At 46.0% G+C, this 19,927-nt stretch overlaps 1 protein-coding gene across 1 annotated transcript; it reads left to right on the top strand.

The window, feature by feature from the left end:
• Nucleotide 1: 1 nt before the first annotated feature.
• On the top strand, nucleotides 2-13,768 carry TMEM205 (transmembrane protein 205). The gene is made up of 4 exons (XM_081845674.1): nucleotides 2-109; nucleotides 7,670-7,791; nucleotides 8,992-9,155; nucleotides 13,077-13,768. Exons 2-4 carry the CDS (start codon nucleotides 7,692-7,694, stop codon nucleotides 13,377-13,379), a joined length of 567 nt encoding a protein of 188 aa, XP_081701800.1. The 5' UTR covers nucleotides 2-109; nucleotides 7,670-7,691; the 3' UTR covers nucleotides 13,380-13,768.
• Nucleotides 13,769-19,927: the final 6,159 nt, after the last annotated feature.

The following is a 19,927-nucleotide window of genomic DNA, read 5'->3' on the forward strand; positions in this document are numbered from 1 at the left end:
CTGTTTAGCACAGCCACACACCCCCCAATGCGATCCGCCTCCGTGGGGCGGGGTCTTGCTTAAGGCGCTGCGGAGGAGCTCGGCCGCGAGGGCGGAAGAAGCACATCAGGTAGGGGAGGCGCGATCTCGGGGTCCGGCGTGTAAGGGGACGGGGCGGGGGTGCAGGAGCATCGAAGCCCCCCTTTTCCTAGCTCACCCCGTCTTCTTTTTTTCAGGGGGTGGCGGGGAGTTCCAACGACCCCACCCCCGATTTCCCTCCCACCTCCTTCCGATGCAGATACTACTGTTGGGACGGGGGCTGCAGGAGCATGGAAGCCCCCTTTCCCTCTCTCCCCTCCACTCAGAGGAGCCAGTTCTAGGGGCCGAAGGGTCTTTGCACGCACACCCCCATATAAAAAATTGGAGGGGGCTGCACCGATTGTGCGGGGCGGGATTTAACTGGGCCGCCCCAATATTTCATTTAATTCAAGTTGGCACCCGTGCCCCCCACCTCTTGTAGGGGTGCGGGGGTGGGAGGGGTTTTCCAACAGACACCCCCCCCTTGCATTTCTTACTCCCGCAGCTCAGCAGCCCGACCCGCTTCCTTTCAACGCTCGACACGCGTCTTTCTTGCAAATATCGCCAGAGGCTTGAGCTGCCGTCCTGGATCTTGCCTCCGCTGACACGAGCTGGGTTGCGTAACGACCGGACGGCTACTGGCGCCTCTTGTGGCAATACAGTGGTACCTCGGGTTACATACGCTTCAGGTTACATACAGACTCTGCTAACCCAGAAATATTACATCGGGTTAAGAACTTTGCTTCAGGATAAGAACAGAAATCGGGCTCCGGCAGTGCGGCGGCAGCAGGAGGCCCCATTAGCTAAAGTGGTGCTTCAGGTTAAGAACCGTTTCAGGTTAAGAATAGACCTCCGGAACGAATTAAGTACTTAACCCGAGGTGCCACTGCAATAATAATAATAATAATAAATTTTATTTATACCCCGCCCTCCCCAGCCAAGGCCGGGCTCAGGGCGGCTAACAAGCAATAATAAAAACAAGTTGAATGAATACAACTTAAAAACAAGATTCAAATACAAAAAGAAATACAGCAAAAGCAGGTCTTAACCCCATTTCGTTTACTGCTATAGAATGAGTTGGCAACCTCCCACAAGGGGGTGTTAACTTGAATAAAATATTGGGGGACAGTAGGTAATCATCGCAGAATTGATCACATAACATAGCACACACATACCATTTGAATGGCAGTGTACATTAACTTTGGGGGGGGGGGGGCGAAGACACACCAGCCCCTAGGAGTTGGCTCCTATGTTCCCACCTGCCAGCCCACCACCTTCCTTTGTGCTCCTGGCATGCAGGTAAGTGTCTGCCCTTTGCGTTTGGACTTTATCCCCATCCCTTCCGCCCCACTCACCGCCCCACTCACCCAGCACAGGAAACATAGCACCCTTGGGTGGGGAGGGCCAGAAGGGAGCAGCCAGCCAGTATCCCTGGGCTCCATTCCAGCAGACTTCTATAATCCTGGGGCTGTCAGCCTCTTCACCCCCTGCCAGACAGCAAGGTTTGTGCAAACCAGGAGTCAGCAAACTTTTTCAGCAGGGGGCCGGTCCACTGCCCCTCAGACCTTATGGAGGGCCAGATTATATGGGGGGGGAGAATGAATGAATTTCTGTGCCCCACAAATAACGCAGAGATGCATTTTAAATAAAAGGACACATTCTACTCATGTAAAAGCACACTGATTCTCAGACCGTCCGTGGGCCGGATTCAGAGGGCGATTAGGCCGGATCTGGCCCCTGGGCCTTAGTTTGCCTACCCATGGTGTACACACTTCAAAACACATGCTTCCCCTCAGAGGATTCTGTGAACTGTACAGTGGTACCTTGGGTTAAGAACTTAATTTGTTCTGAAGGTCTGTTCTTAACCTGAAACTGTTCTTAACCTGAAGCACCACTTTAGCTAATGGGGCCTCCTGCTGCCGCCGCGCCGCTCGAGCACGATTGCTGTTCTCATCCTGAAGCAAAGTTCTTAACCCGAGGTACTATTTCTGGGTTAGCGGAGTCTGTAATCTGAAGCGTATGTAACCTGAAGCATATGTAACCCGAGGTACCACTGTAGTTTGTTAAGGATTGCTGTGAATTAACAACTAAGGTTGTGTCTGCGTTGTTTGAGAAGGAAAATGTGCTTTCAAAAGGCATACTGCTCGGTTTCCTTCAACACAACAGATGTGACTTTGGAGTAAACGTACGGTTTTTGAGCTGGGAATGGAACAACTATGGCTGACATCCAATGGTGTTTTTGTTTTGTTTTGAAATGGAAAAGCAATTGCGGAATCCTGGGATTCTACAGAAATGCATTTTGGGCACCGTCCAGACCTCCCTTAGGAGAAAAGAGCAAAGGCTTTTGGAGGCAGTGTGGGCTGTTGGGAGTGAGTCACGTGAAACTCAGTCAGGCTTGCTTAATACATAGCATTTGTGTTGTGCTTTTGGCAGAGCCAGACTCCCATGAGGTTGAGTTAGGTGGCTGCCTTGGGGAGCAGGGGAGCAAGGGTGGATTGTTGGGCAGAGCGGCATGTGCCACATGGCATGGCCATTAAGCTGGACTGCTTCCCTCCCTTGTGTGTCCCTCCAGGATGCACCAGTATATTGAATGGGACAGGTGGAACACTGTCTTGATAATGGATCTATATAAGACTTACCTGCCCAAATGGCTCCTAAGAGGTTTACTATAAAAGCAGTTACAAAAAAATTGAGCAGCACGTAATTCAAATGCACAATAAAACTAATTCGTTAAAATAAGCACCCTTCGTTAAAAAGTAGGGTAGGCCATTATCATTTGTTGTTTAGTCATTTAGTTGTGTCCGACTCTTCGTGACCCCATGGACCAGAGCACGCCAGGCACTCCTGTCTTCCACTGCCTCCCGCAGTTTGGTCAGACTCATGTTTGTAGCTTCAAGAACACTGTCCAACCATCTCGTCCTCTGTCGTCCCCTTCTCCTTGTGCCTTCCATCTTTCCCAACATCAGAGTCTTTTCCAGGGAGTCTTCTCTTCTCATGAGGTGGCCAAAGTATTGGAGCCTCAGCTTCACGATCTGTCCTTCCAGTGAGCACTCAGGGCTGATTTCCTTAAGAATGGATACGTTTGATCTTCTTGCAGTCCATGGGACTCTCAAGAGTCTCCTCCAGCACCATAATTCAAAAGCATCAATTCTTCAGCAATCAGCCTTCTTGATGGTCCAGCTCTCACTTCCATACATCACTAGGCCATTATCATACGACGTAACAATTAGAACAAGTGGTTAAAACAATTAAGACAGGAGGTTCATGCACGAGGTGAGGGTAATGCTTGTCCGAAGCGCTATGTCGTCTTTCAGACAGAACTGATGGGGCCTCTCGCATTTCAGCAGGAAGACTGCATTCCACAGCATTGGGGCCACCACAGAAAAGGCCTGCCTCCATGTTACCCTAGGGTTAGAAACTGAGACATGAAAGCTAGGAGCTAAATGGTACCTTAAACTTAGGTTATGGCTGCAGCAACGGAATGTCAAGGCGTGCTTTTTTATAACGAGAACACAAAGCTGGAAATGAACAAACTGCAGCTAAAATATTAACTTCATTTTTCACATGGTCCAGTCCTTCCCGTCCCCCCAATATTCTTAAGAGGGTCTCTTCTCCGGTCTTCAGAGAGTAGCTGGAAGTGGGGAGGCAGAAAAATGTCCTTTCCTTCCACTCTGCAGTTTTACTCTGAAATCTTAGGCGCAGTACTGCGCCCAGAGCTCAGAAATTGCTCGCGCTCATGAAATTCCCTGTCGCAAAATGCGCCTAGAATGGGAGTTTCGAACACTGTTTTACCCCAATCATCCAGCTGTGGTAGAACCACTTGTTCAGCTACATGCCCTTACAATGGAGGGGAGGAGGGTAACTGCCTGTTTTGGGTAAGAAGGCTTTATATGAGGGTAAAGGTAAAGGGACCCCTGACCATTAGGTCCAGTCATGGCCGACTCTGGGGTTGCGGCGCTCATCTCGCTTTATTGGCCGAGGGAGCCGGCGTACAGCTTCCGAGGCGTGTGGCCAGCATGACTAAGCCACTTCTGGCGAACCAGAGCAGAGCATGGAAACGCTGTTTACCTTCCTGCCGGAGTGATACCTATTTAGCTACTTGCATTTTGACATGCTTTCAAACTGCTAGGTTAGCAGGAGCAGGGACCAAACAACGGGAGCTCACCCCATTGTGGGGATTTGAACTGCTGACTTTCTGATCAACAAGTCCTAGGCTCTGTGGTTTAACCCACAGCACCACCCACGTCCAGGATCTTAAGACTGGATTGGTGGTTAAGAGCCGGCCACTGTGACAGATCCTGTAATGTTGGTGTAATAGGTGATCGATAATGGGCTCTGCTTACCAGCTAGGTTGCGGCATTCTGTGCCAGCTGCAGACTCTCCAGAACAGCCACAAGGGAAGCCCCATGAAGCAGACATTACAGTAGTCTAAATGTGAGGCTACCACTAGAGCTGGGTGTCATCAGCACACATGGGTGACACTATTCCCCAAACCTCCTGATGGCTGCTCCCAGTGACTTCATATAGTGGCACTGGAGACAAAACACCTTGTTTGTGGCACCTTGTTTTCTGAGGCCAGCCATGCAGGTATGAGTGGAACGACCATAAAACAATGCCTTCTGACTCCCAACCAGTTCAGGAACATAGCATGGTCAGGGTCTGCAAAATTCCTTGCGCCTGCTCTACTTTTGAGTATTCAAAGTACTGCACATCTCCCGTATTGTCAAGTAAGTTAGTCTTATGATCCCCATTCCATGGATGGGGTCAGTGTTAGAAATTAAGATATAATAAGGGAACGTTCTTTCATATGTGGTGGACTTATAAAGAGTATTGTGAAATGATCCATAATGGGGGGAAAAATGTTTAAAAGTACTTTCTCCCCCCAAAAACCCCAGAGTCATTTCTGTTGGGGATAATTCAGACTGAAATTCCCAGGTGTCAAAAAAGGTCATTTATGTATGCCACTACTGCGGCCCGTGTTTTGTTAGCCCCAAAATGGAAAACAAGCGAGGTCCCAACCAAAGAAGAATGGCAACTTAAGTTGACAGACTATGCGCAGCTTGCAGACCTAACATATAGAATAAGAGAACACGAAGAACATACGTTTAGAGAAGATTGGAAAACGTTTACTGAATATATGGGAAATAATTGTGTACAGCTGAAAACGCTGGCAGCATTAAGATAAATTCAACAGTGTAAGTAAGTTTTGAAGGATGCAATAATGGAATAGTGAATGGTATAGTTTTTGTAAATATGCAGGGATTTATGAAAAGTAAAATGAACCATGGAGAGAGAAGAAGGGAAGTCGTAGATATCTTAAGGTTGTAAAAATGAGTACTTTAAATTGTAAAACAGAAAATTCAATAAAAATTATATAGAAAAAAAGAAATTCAGATATAATGGCTCCTTAAAACCAGGGTTACTGTCACCAAAACACAATGGCTAGTTACCATTTGGGGGCCAAGTGGTTCAAAAGTCGTCATTTCGATAACAACTTTTTGGTTCCCAACATTCATTCCAATTGTACAGACGAAATATCACAGACAGAATTCTACAGGATGTGTTGCTAGTGTGTGAAAACAGTGAAGATCCAAGGAACGCCAGGCATGCATAGCTCCAGATGGTGGAGACTTCAGGAGCCATCTTGGCGCCCGGGCATCCTCACTTGGTCACAAACGGGCAATAACCAAGTGCAAAATGCACCTGGCAAATTTTGAATGCTGGATGGTGGAAGGGGACTGGGGGTGGGGGTGGGGTGGGGTGGGGAGCTTGCCTAAGACCACCTGGCGAGATCGTGGCAGAGGTGAAATTCAAACTTGATCGCTGTGGCACAACTGCTTTCAGTAAACACAAGACCAGATCGCTTTGCACGTGACTCCTGTGTGGGGCCTGCCTCTCCCATCTCGTCTTATCACCTTCTGCCAGCTGCTGTTTGGAACAGTGTGGGGAAGGCAGTAGAAACTTACCCAGGCCTTCTGAGCGTTTGTTTTTCAAATGCTAATGATTTTTAAATACTGTTAGCATGATGTGAGCGGATGATTTCCTTTCCATTGCCATTACAATACATGATTCACAGCTCAGTAAAACATACAAAAACAGAAACATCTGTTCTTCGAGCCAACGTGTTGAAAATAAAATAAACGAAGAGAAAAACAGTTCCAATAATTAACCAAAATATTGAAAGAACTTCTGCACTGTTGCTGATTCCTTGGATAGTCTTGATATGCAAGCCAACCAGTTATATATCCATAGTAGTCTCCGCTCATCTTCCTCTCTTATCAGGAATTGTGTATATATTTTTAAGCTCTTGTGATCTGATTCATGGGGTATTTCCTGTGTTGCAGCTAACCATATCCCGCTATCTTGGCATGCCATAGCACATAGAACAGTGCACTTTCAGAGCACAACAACTTTATACTGATTACGGCTCATCTTGCCAGAGAGCAAAGGAGTCGTCTGAGTAAGAGTTTCCTGCTGTCTTTGGGCTGGGGCTGAAGAGAAGGATGAAGGGCATTGTGCTAATATCTGTGAAAACTGTCACAATGCATAAGGCTCTGACCTGTTCCCTGCTTCCTTCATTTCCATCCATGGCAACGGAGTTGAGAACACGAGAAGAGCCTGCTGGGCCCAGCCAAGAGCTCCCTCTAGCCCAAGCATCCTGTTCTCGCATGGACCAACTAAATGCTTGTGGGGTGCGCATAAGCAGGATGTGGGTCCAACTGCCCTCTCCTTCCCTGTGGCTCATCGCAGCGGATACTCAGAGGCATTCTGCCTCTGACACCATTATGTTAGGCTGATTGAGACTTGCCAGAATTCCTTTCTAGATGTTTCTTGTGGTTCTGTGTCCCGAGTTCTTTTGAATATTTCTGACCCTGTTAATTTCTGGAGCCGACTGCCATCCTTCCGTGATGAGGCTAAGGTCAGCCAAGTTTCCAGGGTAGACTGCTGTGATCACCATAAAACACAGAGAGAGAGAGAGATAGGAGAAGGTCCGTATGTCCTATTCATTACAGTGGTACCTCGGATTACAGACGCTTCAGGATACAGAGTCCACTAACCCTGAAGTAGTACCTCAGGTTAAGAACTTTACCGCACGATGAGAACAGAAATCGTGTGGCAGTGGGAGGCCCCATTAGCTAAAGTGGTGCCTCAGGTTAAGAACAGTTTCAGGTTAAGAACGGACCTCCAGAACGAATTAAGTTCTTAACCAGAGGTACCACTGTACTGCTGTTTTCATTCCTGAAGGAGTGTCTCCACCCCCATCGTTCAGCCCGGACACTGAGGTCCAGCTCTGAGGGCCTTCTGGGGGTTCCCTCACTGAGAGAGGTGAGGTTACAGGGAACCAGGCAGAGGGCCTTCTCGGTAGTGGTACCTGCCCTGTGGAACGCCCTCCCAGCAGATGTCAAGGAAATAAACAACTCTCTGACTTTTAGAAGGCATCTGAAGGCATCCCTGTTTAGGGAAGTTTTTTTATGTTTGATATTTTATTGTGTTTTTAGTGTTCTGTTGGGAGCTGCCCAGAGTGGCTGGAGAAACCCAGCCGGATGGGTGGGGTATAAATAATAAATTGTTATTATAATTATCACAATTATCTTCGTTTCTCTCTGCCCAGTCTTAGGTCTCTTACCGCAGAGATGGCAACAGAGGGGGAGCCGAGCAGCTATGTCAAAATCATCCAGCTTTTTGTGCTCTCCACAGCCTGGGGGATGCAGATATGGGTTACCTTTATTGCAGGTACGTTTCCCCGGGGTGGGGTGGGGGTGGGACAAAGCTTACTTGGATTTTTAGCCTGCCCGGGGAGGAAATGGTATGGGCTCCTCGGATCCTTTTCTCCAGTGCAGCCCTTCTTAACCTGGTGCCCTCCAAATACTTTGGACTACAAAGCAGCTGCTGGAGAAGGCTGCTGTAACGCATTCGTTTCAGATCCTGTTGTGCCCATTGCCTCTCACTTCCAGAACTCAGGGCTTATTCACACCTTTGTTTGCCCTGCTGCTTTGCCCAGTGCCAGATTTACGTATAAGCTAAACAAGCTATAGCTTAGGCCCCCCAAAAAATTAAAGGAAAAAAACTGGGTGTACATTTCCAAAATATAAAATAACAAACAAATAAAATAAAACCTACATACAGCAACAGTGTTTTGTGTTGTGTAGGCTCCTATGATGTAAGTCATGGGCCCTGCCTGCTAGCCTGCTCCCTAAAATATCACTAGTTTGCTCATTTCTATGTATAGGGTGCCTACATTCTGCTATTTAGAATTATTAGTAGTTTGCATCGTATATTTACACCTATTATAATTTAATGTTATAGCAGGATTCTAGAGACTAGATTATGAGTCTTTGCAAATTATGTTTGTAAATGAACTTTTGTTATTGCCAAATGCCAATGTGTTTGCATTACTAAGTTTGTTATGAATAGAGAATCATTTTAAGTTAGAGCTTAATAATTATTTCACTATTAATATACCTCTTCTTAATTGTATTTCAGTTCAACAATTACTTTGATAAAATACATATTTTGTTATGTGCAAATGGCTTTAGATACCTATTAGGTCCATAAATTACCATATAGCACATATTCAACACAAAAAACAGTGAGAATTTGTTGTTGACAGCTGGACATTTAAAGGGTCCCATTACCTTCAGTAGCTTAGGGCCTCATCAAACCTAAATCCGGCCTTGGCTTTGCCCTTTGGTTTAGCACTGAATCGGGGGGGGGGGGCAGCTACTGGGTTTTCCACGGTTTGTTCCGATGCAGCACTAAATAGCAGGTTTTCTGGGGGCAAGCAACAAGGCAAAGGCAAAATCCCTCAAGACACCTGCATAGAAAAGCACAGGACAAGTGAAGACCTGTGGTCTCCAAGCACGGGACAATTGGAAGTGTGGACGAGCCCTTCATCCACCTGCTGTAACCCACTCCCTTCTCTCACCTGCACAGGGTTTGTTCTCTTCCGGGGTGTGAGCCGCCATACCTTTGGCCTGGTGCAAAGCAAGCTGTTTCCTTTCTATTTCTACACCCTGCTTGGCTGCACCTTCCTGAACTTGGTCATCTTCGCTTCGTACCACCCGCGGGAGCTTCTCAGCGCCTGGGATACAGTCCAGGTAGGTACCAACCGGTCATCTACAAATCTTGCAGCTTTTCGTCTGGGGCCTGTGTGCAGGAGGTGCTCCTTCATGTAGCTTCTTGAGATCATCAACTATGGACCTTCTGTCACAGTCCGGTTCATGGGCGATCGAAGTCCCGGCTGGGGACGTCGGGAACAGGGGCAAGATGGGGTGGGAGCAGGAACGGGAGTCCAGAAGCCAGGACTCAGGAAGTCAAGAGTCCGAGGGTCAGAGAGCCGGGAGTCAAGAAGCCAAGGGCCAGAAGGTAAGGAAGCAAGGAGTCATGAAGTCAAGGGTCCGAGGATCAAGAAGCAAGACACAGCAAGGCAGGGAACGTGTTGCTGTGGCAAAGAGCTGAAGGGAAAACGCTGACCTTATATCTCTTCCCAGCTCTTGCCACCAGGTGCTGTGAGTTACCAATCGGCCTCGCATTGCCTCTTCAGAACAAACTTAGGAAGGCCCCAGTCCTGCAGAGTCCTATTGGTCACAGTGGCCTGGCTCCTGCACCCACACTGGACACCTGCAGTTTGAAGAAGTGAGCCCCCCAAACCTACAAGTGTTGATGCTGCGAAAATTCTTTCCTCTGTGGAATAAGCCTAGCTGCTTTACTGTTCAATTTGTGTCTCTTAGAAGAAGTCCAGTTCTGGGCACCACAGTTCAAGAAGGACACTGACAAACTGGAACATGTCCAGAGGAGGGCAACCAAAATGGTCAAAGGCCTGGAAACGATGCCTTATGAGGAACGGCTAAGGGAGCTGGGCATGTTTAGCCTGGAGAAGAGGAGGTTAAGGGGTGATATGATAGCCATGTTCAAATATATAAAAGGATGTCACATAGAGGAGGGAGAAAGGTTGTTTTCTGCTGCTCCAGAGAAGCGGACACGGAGCAATGGCTCCAAACTACAAGAAAGAAGATTCCACCTAAACATTAGGAAGAACTTCCTGACAGTAAGAGCTGTTCGACAGTGGAATTTGCTGCCAAGGAGTGTGGTGGAGTCTCCTTCTTTGGAGGTCTTTAAGCAGAGGCTTGACAACCATATGTCAGGAGTGCTCTGATGGTGTTTCCTGCTTGGCAGGGGGTTGGACTCGATGGCCCTTGTGGCCTCTTCCAACTCTATGATTCTATGATTCTAAGACCTCCTCTTTCCTTCCTTTGTATTTTGTATGGAATTTCCCTCACCTTTCAAGGCCTTTCTGTCCCAAGATCCTTTGCATGATTTCCCCGTGTTCTTCCTGCCTCCCTAGTTCCATCACAGCACAGGCAGGCTTAGGCCTAAGGCAGGGGTCAGCAAGGTTTACCTCGCCTGGGCCGGTTCACTCCAGCGGAGATCCCTCTGTGGCCCAGATCGCGCCCGCAATTTCCGGTATCTGTGCGGATGTGATTTGCGGCACCGCGAAAGCAAGTCCCTGTGCTGTGCTGCGCCGGTTTAGCGCAGCATGTTTGGGCTTCCCAAGCGGGCAGTCGAGGTCATCTCGTGGGCCGGTTAAACAACTCCCAGGGCCGCTTGTGGTGACAGCAGTCACGAAATTAAGAGACACCTGCTCCTTGGAAGAAAGGCGATGGCAAACCTAGACAGTATCTTAAAAAGCAGAGACATCACCTTGCCAATAAAGGTCCGTATAGTTAAAGCCATGGTTTTCCCAGTAGTGATGTATGGAAGTGAGAGCTGGACCATAAAGAAGGCTGATCGCTGAAGAATTGATGCTTTTGAATTATGGTGCTGGAGGAGACTCTTGAGAGTCCCATGGACTCCAAGAAGATCAAACCTCTCCATTCTGAAGGAAATCAGCCCTGAGTGCTCACTGGAAGGACAGATCCTGAAGCTGAGGCTCCAATACTTTGGCCACCTCATGAGAAGAGAAGACTCCCTGGAAAAGACTCTGATGTTGGGAAAGATGGAAGGCACAAGGAGAAGGGGACAACAGAGGATGAGATGGTTGGACGGTGTTCTCAAAGCTACAAACATGAGTCTGACCAAACTGCTGGAGGCAGTGGAAGACAGAAGTGCCTGGCATACTCTGGTCCATGGGGTCACGAAGAGTCGGACACGACTAAACGACTAAACAACAACAACAACAACAAGGGCCGCTTGTGGCCCATGGGCCTTAGGTTGGCGGCCCCTCGCCTAAGGCAATCACAACGCATTCAGAAGTTTTATATTTACAGTGGTACCTCTGGTTACGTACTTAATTCGTTCCGGAGGTCCATTCTTAACCTGAAACTGTTCTTAACCTGAAGCACCACTTTAGCTAATGGGGCCGCTGTGCCGCCACTGCGCAATTTTTGTTCTCATCCTGAAGCAAAGTTCTTAACCCGAGGTACTATTTCTGGGTTAGCGGAGTCTGTAACCTGAAGCATCTGTAATCTGAAGCGTATGTAACCCGAGGTACAACTGTATAAAGGAACCCGAGATCTACTCCTCCTCATTCAACCCTGCTGCTACACAAACCTCTGCCCACCCCCAAACATTTTAAAAATGTTTGTAATTCAATCTTAGAACATCATTTACCATAAAGACCATTGTGTCATATGAGGAAGGCGGGAAACAAAATACAACATTCCAGCAAGGAAAGCAGTCCTTTGTATCTGGGAGGCTGGTGTGAGGAGGAAGAGGAGCAGTTTTCACCTTGTGTGCTGCAGATACTTTAGACACAGTAGGTTTCATGAACAGCTACCTCCCGTTTCTTAAACCTGAGCACATCAGGAAGAAATATGAGCAGTCCAGCTCTGGAAAAACCTGTTCAGAGTGGCCATGGAATCTCTTTGTTGATAAGGCACAGAAGTACAGCCTATCCTTTTAGAGGACAGGAGGTGGGACTATTTGATCTACCAGATAGGAGCCATAGGTAAAAGGTAAATGACCCCTGGACAGTTAAGTCCAGTCAAAGGTGACTATGGGGTTGCGGCGCTCATCTCGCTTTCAGGCCGAGGGAGCTGGCGTTTGTCCACAGACAGCTTTCCGGGTCAAAAACCAGGAGCGTTGCGATTGACCATAATCAGTCTCAGGTTCCACCAGTCAATTGACGTGTTGTACATGCCTGGGTTATTCTATTAGAAATACACAGAACGATAATTATGAAATTGTTGTGAGGTTTAATAAATTAACTGTTTATATTTGGACAACTTTTCTGCTGTGCTTTATTGGAAGGAGAAAAATAATCATTTCCTTGTGAACAATTTAAACAATTTATTTAACTAAAGCAATAACATTATAGCATATGTATGTATGTTTGTTAACTGATGTGGTTAAACAATTAAAACAAAAAAGCTTAGACTGAGTTTTAGCACACATGAAAAACTTAAACAAATCCTTATATCCTGATGAACAGCCTTTGGACTATAATGTAACATAAATAGAAAGATTTTTCCTCCAAAAGCATTTTATTTTTATTTTTTGTTTTCTTTCTTTCTTTCTTTCTTTCTTTCTTTTTTGAAGTTTTATTTGAGTTTGGGATTTTTACATACATTATATTATCTCCTTCCAATTTTAAATTTCCCATACAATTTTTTCCTTTTCCTCCCTCCTCCCTCCCCCCCCCCCCAATTATCCATTGGAAGGGTTCAAACTATTATCCTCAGCCATGGAGGATAGTTTCCACCGAATGTCTTTTGTTCCAGTAGTTTTTATCCATTGAAGGGGTTCCATCTGTTCCTTATCGTGGTGGATTTGACCTTCCACGTTGTTTCCTGTGACATGACCAAAAGCATTTTATTTAAAAATCCAATTTAAATTTTTAAGAAATCTGATTTAAATAAAAAAAATCTGAATTAAATTTTAAAAATCTTATTTAAATAAAAAAAATCTGAATTAAATAAAAAAAATCTTCTTGATTTTTTTTTTAAATTGATTTTTATCCACCCTGTTTTCACCCCAGAATTCCAGAAAAGGTCACAGTATACCTTGTGTCTCCTCTGCAGATTGTGTCCTTTTTTATTGGCCTCGTTCTGGCGGCTTCCAATGCTTCCTGGCTCTCCCAAGTCACCACCAAGACCATGTTCAAGATGCAGGAGATTGAAAGGGAGCATGGCCTCGGGGACGAGGTGGGGCTGTCGGCTCGGCGGGAGGCTTACCAGCTTCTGAAGGAGAAGGATGCCAAGTATCAGAGCCTGCGCCAAAAGTTCTTCAAGTTCCACGGCCTGTCCTCTCTCTGCAACCTGGCCGGCGTCTTCTGCACCGGGGTGAATTTGGCATGCTTAGCACTGCAGCTGGACAGCCTTTAGACTGCAGGGGGCGCTCTACCCATCTACTCCTGCTGTCGCTCCAGGATTGTTTTCTAAGGCACAAATCCGCACTTTCTCTCGAAGCAAAGATGACAGCCTGTATTCTGAGCTATGATTGACCACTTGGAGAGAAGGAGTTTGACAGCGGCCAGAAATCAATTCATTGGAGTGAATGGGTGTGGGGGAAACTACCCACTCCCCAAACAGCCAGATTTTCCCCCTCCCTGAAGGACAGAATTGGATAATCTGTTTTGCAATCTAGACTAAAGCCTGTTTGGTCATATTCCTCAGTGCCCAGACCTCTGGGTCCCTTCCAACTCTTTAAGATTCTATGATCATGTTTTGGACACTTTTGCATAAATAAAAGCCATTTCTATTTCTGCATCTCAGATTGCCTAGCACCCATTTTTAAAAAATAGTTTTTATTAAGTTTTACAGTTTTATATTCAACACAAACATCATTATCACAAAATACTAATATAACAACAACAACAACAACAACAACAACAACAACAACAATTTATTATTTATACCCCGCCCATCTGGCTGAGTTTCCCCAGCCACTCTGGGCGGCTCCCAATCAAGTGTTAAAAACAGTACAGCGTTACATATTAAAAACGTTCCTGAACAGGGCTGCCTTAAGATGTCTTCTGAATGTTAGGTAGTTGTTTATGCCAGGTTGCAGAGAGACATCTGATGGGAGTTCCACAGGGCGGGCGCCACTACCGAGAAGCCCCTCTGTCTGGTTCCCTGTAGCCTCACTTCTCGCAATGAGGGAACTGCCAGAAGGCCCTCGGCGCTGGATCTCAGTGTCTGGGCAGAATGATGGGGGTGGAGACGCTCCTTCAGGTATACTGGGCCGACGCCCTTTAGGGCTTTAAAGGTCAGCACCAACACTTTGAATTGTGCTCGGAAACATACTGGGAGCCAGTGCAGGTCTCTCAGAACCGGTGTTATGTGGTCCCGGCAGCCACTCCCAGTCACCAGTCTAGCTGCCGCATTCTGGATTAATTGCAGTTTCCAGGTCACCTTCAAAGGTAGCCCCACATAGAGTATATAAATCCCAATCTCCCCCTCCCTTGACTTCCCTCAACTTCTTATTCTGGTTCTTTAAATATTTGCTTCTCCTGCCTGTCCTATTCTACCTTAAGTTTGTAATCTTTTAGTTAAATATTGTTATATTCTTATCATTTTTGTACCATCTTTTTCAAATTACCCTTACATTTTGTTATTTTCCCTATTATTACATCTTACGCTTACACTTTTTATGCTTGTTTTCTTAATTGCAAGTGCTTACTCAAACTCTGCTGGTGAGTCCACTTCTTTACAGTGTTTTTGTAAGTACAACATAAATGGTTCACAGTCCTTTTTGAAATCTCTATTGTCCTTCTCTCTTTATTTTCCAGTTAGCTTTGCCATTTCAGCATATTCCATCAGTTTTTCTTGCCATTCTTCTTTCATTGGTGTCTTGTTGTCTTTCCAACTTTGGGCTAGTAACATCCTAACCACTGTTGTAGCATATATAAATAGTTTTTTCCCACACTTTTGGCAAGTCTTGACCTATAATGCCTAACAAAAAGGCTTCTGGTCTTTTAAGAAACATTGTCTTAAACATTCTTATCATTTCCCAATAGTTTTTGATTACCGTATTTTTCGCTCTATAACACGTACCCGACCATAACACGCAAGTAGTTTTTAGAGGAGGAAAATCTGTAGGCATGCCACCCATAGGCATTCCCTCCATAACACGCACAGACATTTCCCCTTACTTTCTAGGAGGAAAAAAGTGAGTGTTATGGTGCAAAAAATACGGTATTTTACAATTCCACCACATATGATAAAACGTGCCTTCTTCCTCTTTACACTTCCAACACTTAATTGGAGCTAGCAGGCATTTTTAACAATACAAAATTACTGAAAGTCCTCTAAATAGAGGCCACTTAAATGTCAGTCCATGCTTGTTCCTGCCACGGAGCTCGTTTAAAAACCGAAAAAAGACTCACCACTGCTTCTGATAAAATGTCAGACTTCCAAAATTTGCGCCCACCTACATTAGGGGCAGTTGATGGTGAGCACCAAAAACCAACACACCAGGTATTGCGTGTTGCAGGTAGGGCAACCACAGCTACCGAGATGATGATGATGATGATGATGATGATAATAATAATAATAATAATAATAATAATAATAATAATAATAGTAAATTTTATTTATACCCCGCCCTCCACAGCCTAGACCAGGCTCAGGGTGGCCAACACCAGATATAAAAACAATTGATTAAAATACAACTTAAAAACAAGATTAAAATACAACATTAAGGTGCAGCCTCATTTCAGTAGAAACTCGAATCAAAAACTTCTTGGGGATGAAAACGTCAAATCTTCACCAAGGCCAACTATCCAGACTGGTCCTACGTGGGCCAGAAAAAAGCCAGGGAAGTCCCCAAATAGGAGTTCCATCACAGAAGGAAAAAGGAAAGAGGGGAAGTGGATCAAGTTGATTCCAAGCCAAAGGCCAGGCGGAACAACTCTTGTCTTACACGCCCTGCGGAAAGAAATCAGATTCTGCAGAGATGACCATTGATTGGTCAAAACTACCAGAATGGCAAGCAGTATCCCCTACAGAAATCAAATCTTTCATAGAAAGCCTGAAACTAAATAATGCGCCAGGTGAGAATATGATGCCACCAGAGAGCTCTTTAAGGCACACACAGAGGGCTGGCAACCCATCCTGGCTAGGCTATTACCCATATAAATTTGTTGTTGTTTAGTCGTTTAGTCATGTCCGACTCTTCGTGACCCCATGGACCAGAGCACGCCAGGCACTTCTGTTTTCCACTGCCTCCCACAGTTTGGTCAAACTCATGCTGGTAGCTGCGAGAACCATCTCGTCCTCTGTCGTCCCCTTCTCCTTGTGTCAACTCCTTGTGTCCCCTTCTCCTTGTACCTTTCCCAACATCAGGGTCTTTTCCAGGGAGTCTTCTCTTCTCATGAGGTGGCCAAAGTATTGGAGTCTCAGCTTCAGGATCTGTCCTTCCAGTGAGCACTCAGGGCTGATTTCCATAAGAATGGATGTGTTTGATCTTCTTGCAGTCCATGGGACTCTCAAGAGTCTCCTTCAGCACCATAATTCAAAAGCATCAATTCTTCGGCGATCAGCCTTCTTTATGGTCCAGCTCTCGCTTCCATACATCACTACTGGGAAAACCATAGCTTTTACTATACGGACCTTTGTTGGCAAGGTGATGTCTCTGCTTTTTAAGATGCTGTCTAGGTTTGTCATTGCTTTTCTCCCAAGAAACAGGCGTCTTTTAATTTCGTGGCTGCTGTCACCATCTGCAGTGATCATGGAGCCCAAGAAAGTAAAATCCCATATAAATAACACAGCCCAAATGCCAGCAGGCTGGAAATCGAATATCATTGTCACAATTCATAAGAAAGTGTATACCCCCCCCCCCCAGTTATCGTTTACTGGATGTTCCTTCCAATCTCTTGAGTTAGACACCCGCTCATCAAACTGACAGATTTTGGCTCCATGAAAATAACATCCTATATGAGGAACAAACAGGGTTTAGAGCTAGCTATAGTACATCATTAGCAAATACATTAAGCAAAACAAATGCAAGCTTTATGATGCCTTAATTGAGCTATCTTACCCATCACTTCTTTTTTGTAATTATTTTTATTGGTTTTACAAATGTAAAATTGTAAGAATCCAAATACATATCCATATATAGAGATTACTCTGAATCTCGCGACTCCCCCACCCCCACCCCCTTTGTGGGTCTTAAACATTATAAACTGCATATTATTCCATAATCTATATTTTATATCAATCCATATTATCCATGGTATTTGTTAGATTACAAGTGGGATTAAAATCCTGCTAATGTTTTCATCTGCTTGCAGCGGTTTCCTAAATAAATTACGAATTTTCCCCATCCCTTTTTAAAGTTTTTGTCCTCTTGGTTCCTGAGCTTTTCAGTCAGCTTTGCCATTTCGGCACAGTCAATCATCTTAGCTTGCCATTCCTCTCTGGCAGGGACTTTGTCTTCTTTCCAGAGCTACCTGCCACTTTTGACTCAATCAACAGATTATGGGTGGTATCACATGTACTTAAGAACATAGGATGAGCCTGCTAGATCAGACCAGTGGCTCATGTCGTCCAGCCTTCTTGTTCTTAATGGCCAGTCAGATGCCTATGGGAAAGCCTATAAGCTGGATTTGAGTGCAACAGCACTGTGCCCACCTGGGATACCCAGCCATGGGCATTCAGAAGCGTGCGGCCTCTGACAGTAGAGGTAGGGCGTAGCCATTTTGACTTGTAGCCAATGTTAGTCTTGTTCACACTTGCCGTCTTTTGTTGCCAGAGTGTCTCCTTCCGCAGCAACCTCTCTCTGTTGGAAGTGCAGCATTCCTTCCCCTTTTTGTCATAAAACAGCTGTTGGGAATTTCTGGCCTGCTGGGCCTCAATTCACAGAGACCACCCTACCTGCCCATCACCTGACATCAGGCACAGGCCAGGTAAACCCAAAGGGATGTACAGGGACTGATTTAGGTTTGATGGGACCCCTAAACTACTGAATGTAATGGGGCCCTTTATATGTCCACCTGTCCTTTGTCAAGAACAAATTGTTGCTGTTTTTTGTGTTGAATATATGCTATATGGTAATTTATGGACCTAATAGGTATCTAAAGCCATTTGCACCTAACAAAATATGTATTTTAACAAAGTAATTGTTGAATTGAAATACAATTAAGAAGTATATTAATAGTGAAATACAATTAAGAAGTATATACAGTGGTGCCTCGCAAGACGAAATTGATCCGTTCCGCGAGTCTCTTCGTCTAGCGGTTTTTTCGTCTTGCGAAGCAAGCCCATTGACGGCTTAGCGGATTAGCGCTATTAGCGGCTTTTAGCGGCTTTTAGCGGCTTATCGGATCAGCTGATAAGCGGTTTAGCGGCTTAGAAAAAAGGGGGGAGGAAAAAAACCCGCAGGAACTCGCAAGACATTTTCGTCTTGCGAAGGAAGCCCATAGGGAAATTCGTTTTGCAAAGCACCTCCAAAACGGAAAACCCTTTCGTCTAGCAGGTTTTCCATCTTGCAAGGCGTTCGTCTTGCGGGGCACCACTGTACCAGTCCATGCAGAATGTAGCCACCCTATACATAGAAATGAGCAAACCAGTGATATTTTAGGGAACAGGCTAGCAGGCGGGGCCCATTACTTGCATCATAGGAGCCTACACAACACAAAACACTGTTACTGTATGTAGTTTTATTTTAGTTGTTTTTTATCTTATATTTTGGAAATGTACATCCAGGTTTTTCCCCTTTATATTTTTTGGGGGTCTCCCAAGCGAGTGGGGAGGGACACGGGTGGCGCTGTGGGCTAAACTACAGAGCCTAGGACTTGCTGTTCAGAAGGTCGGCTGTTTGAATCCCCATGACGGGGTGAGCTCCCATTGTTCGGTCCCTGCTCCTGCCAACCTAGCAGTTCGAAAGCACATCAAAGTGCAAGTAGATAAATAGGTACCGCTCTGGCGGGAAGGTAAACGGCGGTTCGGCGCGCTGCTCTGGTTCGCCAGAAGCGGCTTAGTCATGCTGGCCACATGACCCGGAAGCTGTCTGCGGACAAACGCCAGCTCCCTCGGCCAATAAAGCGAGATGAGCGCCGCAACCCCAGAGTCGGTCACGACTGGACCTAATAGTCAGGGGTCCTGTAAGCGAGTGGGGCCTTAAGCTATAGTTTGTTTAGTTTATACGTAAATCCGGCACTGGGGACGTATTGAAACGGGAAGAACCAGGAGCACACCCCTGACTCTTTCACTCCGGTTGCTGGTATAATTTGGCACCCCTTTTCTGACACCTGTTCAAAACGCGCTGGATTGCAGCTGGAAAGAAGGAACCTGGAAGACACTTGGAACTCGATTCTCCGTTTGCAGACCCGGCTGTGGCTTGGATTTGGGCTGCGGCTGCAAAGCGATGTCAGAAAAGGAAGCATGTCTTTTCTGCCACCAGCTGGGCTAGCAGCTCTGCCTGCTTCCATGATTGTCATCCTCGTCTCCTGACAGAAGCAATTGCCCCGAAATGCTTCCTGCATCCGCTGTCTGACTGGGGCCATGCAGCTCACCAGATCCCACTAGCACATCAGCTCTGGCAAAAGTCTTTCCTTCCTGTCTGCAAAACCTGACAGCTTTAATGAAAGGCCTTTGACTCTCGGGGAAGTTCCCACCTTTCTTAGTTTATAGGGACACTGGTGGCAAACTCTGGGAAGCCTGCTACAAGTTGGGAATACAGCCTTTTTCCACAAGCCTGCGCCCACCTCCGCCTTTGTGAGACAAGCTTTCAAGTACCGTATTTTTCACTCTATAAGTCACACCAGACCACAAGATGCACCTAGTTTTTGGAGGAGGAAAACAAGAAAAAAAATATTCTGAAGCCAGAACAGCAAGAGGGATCGCTGCGCAGTGAAAGCAGCAATCCCTCTTGCTGTTCTGGCTTCTGGGATAGCTGTGCAGCTTGCATTCGCTCCATAAGACGGACACAC

The sequence above is a fragment of the Podarcis erhardii genome (genome assembly GCF_964252035.2).
Source record: "Podarcis erhardii genome assembly, chromosome: 17".
Taxonomy (NCBI): domain Eukaryota; kingdom Metazoa; phylum Chordata; class Lepidosauria; order Squamata; family Lacertidae; genus Podarcis; species Podarcis erhardii.

Coding starts and splice junctions, on each gene's coding strand:
- TMEM205 (XM_081845674.1), top strand. CDS start 7,692: ATGGCAACAGAGGGGGAGCCGAGCAGCTATGTCAAAATCATCCAGCTT. Junction 7,792..8,991: donor ATGGGTTACCTTTATTGCAG/GTACGTTTCCCC, acceptor TCACCTGCACAG/GGTTTGTTCTCTTCCGGGGT. Junction 9,156..13,076: donor GCGCCTGGGATACAGTCCAG/GTAGGTACCAAC, acceptor TCTCCTCTGCAG/ATTGTGTCCTTTTTTATTGG.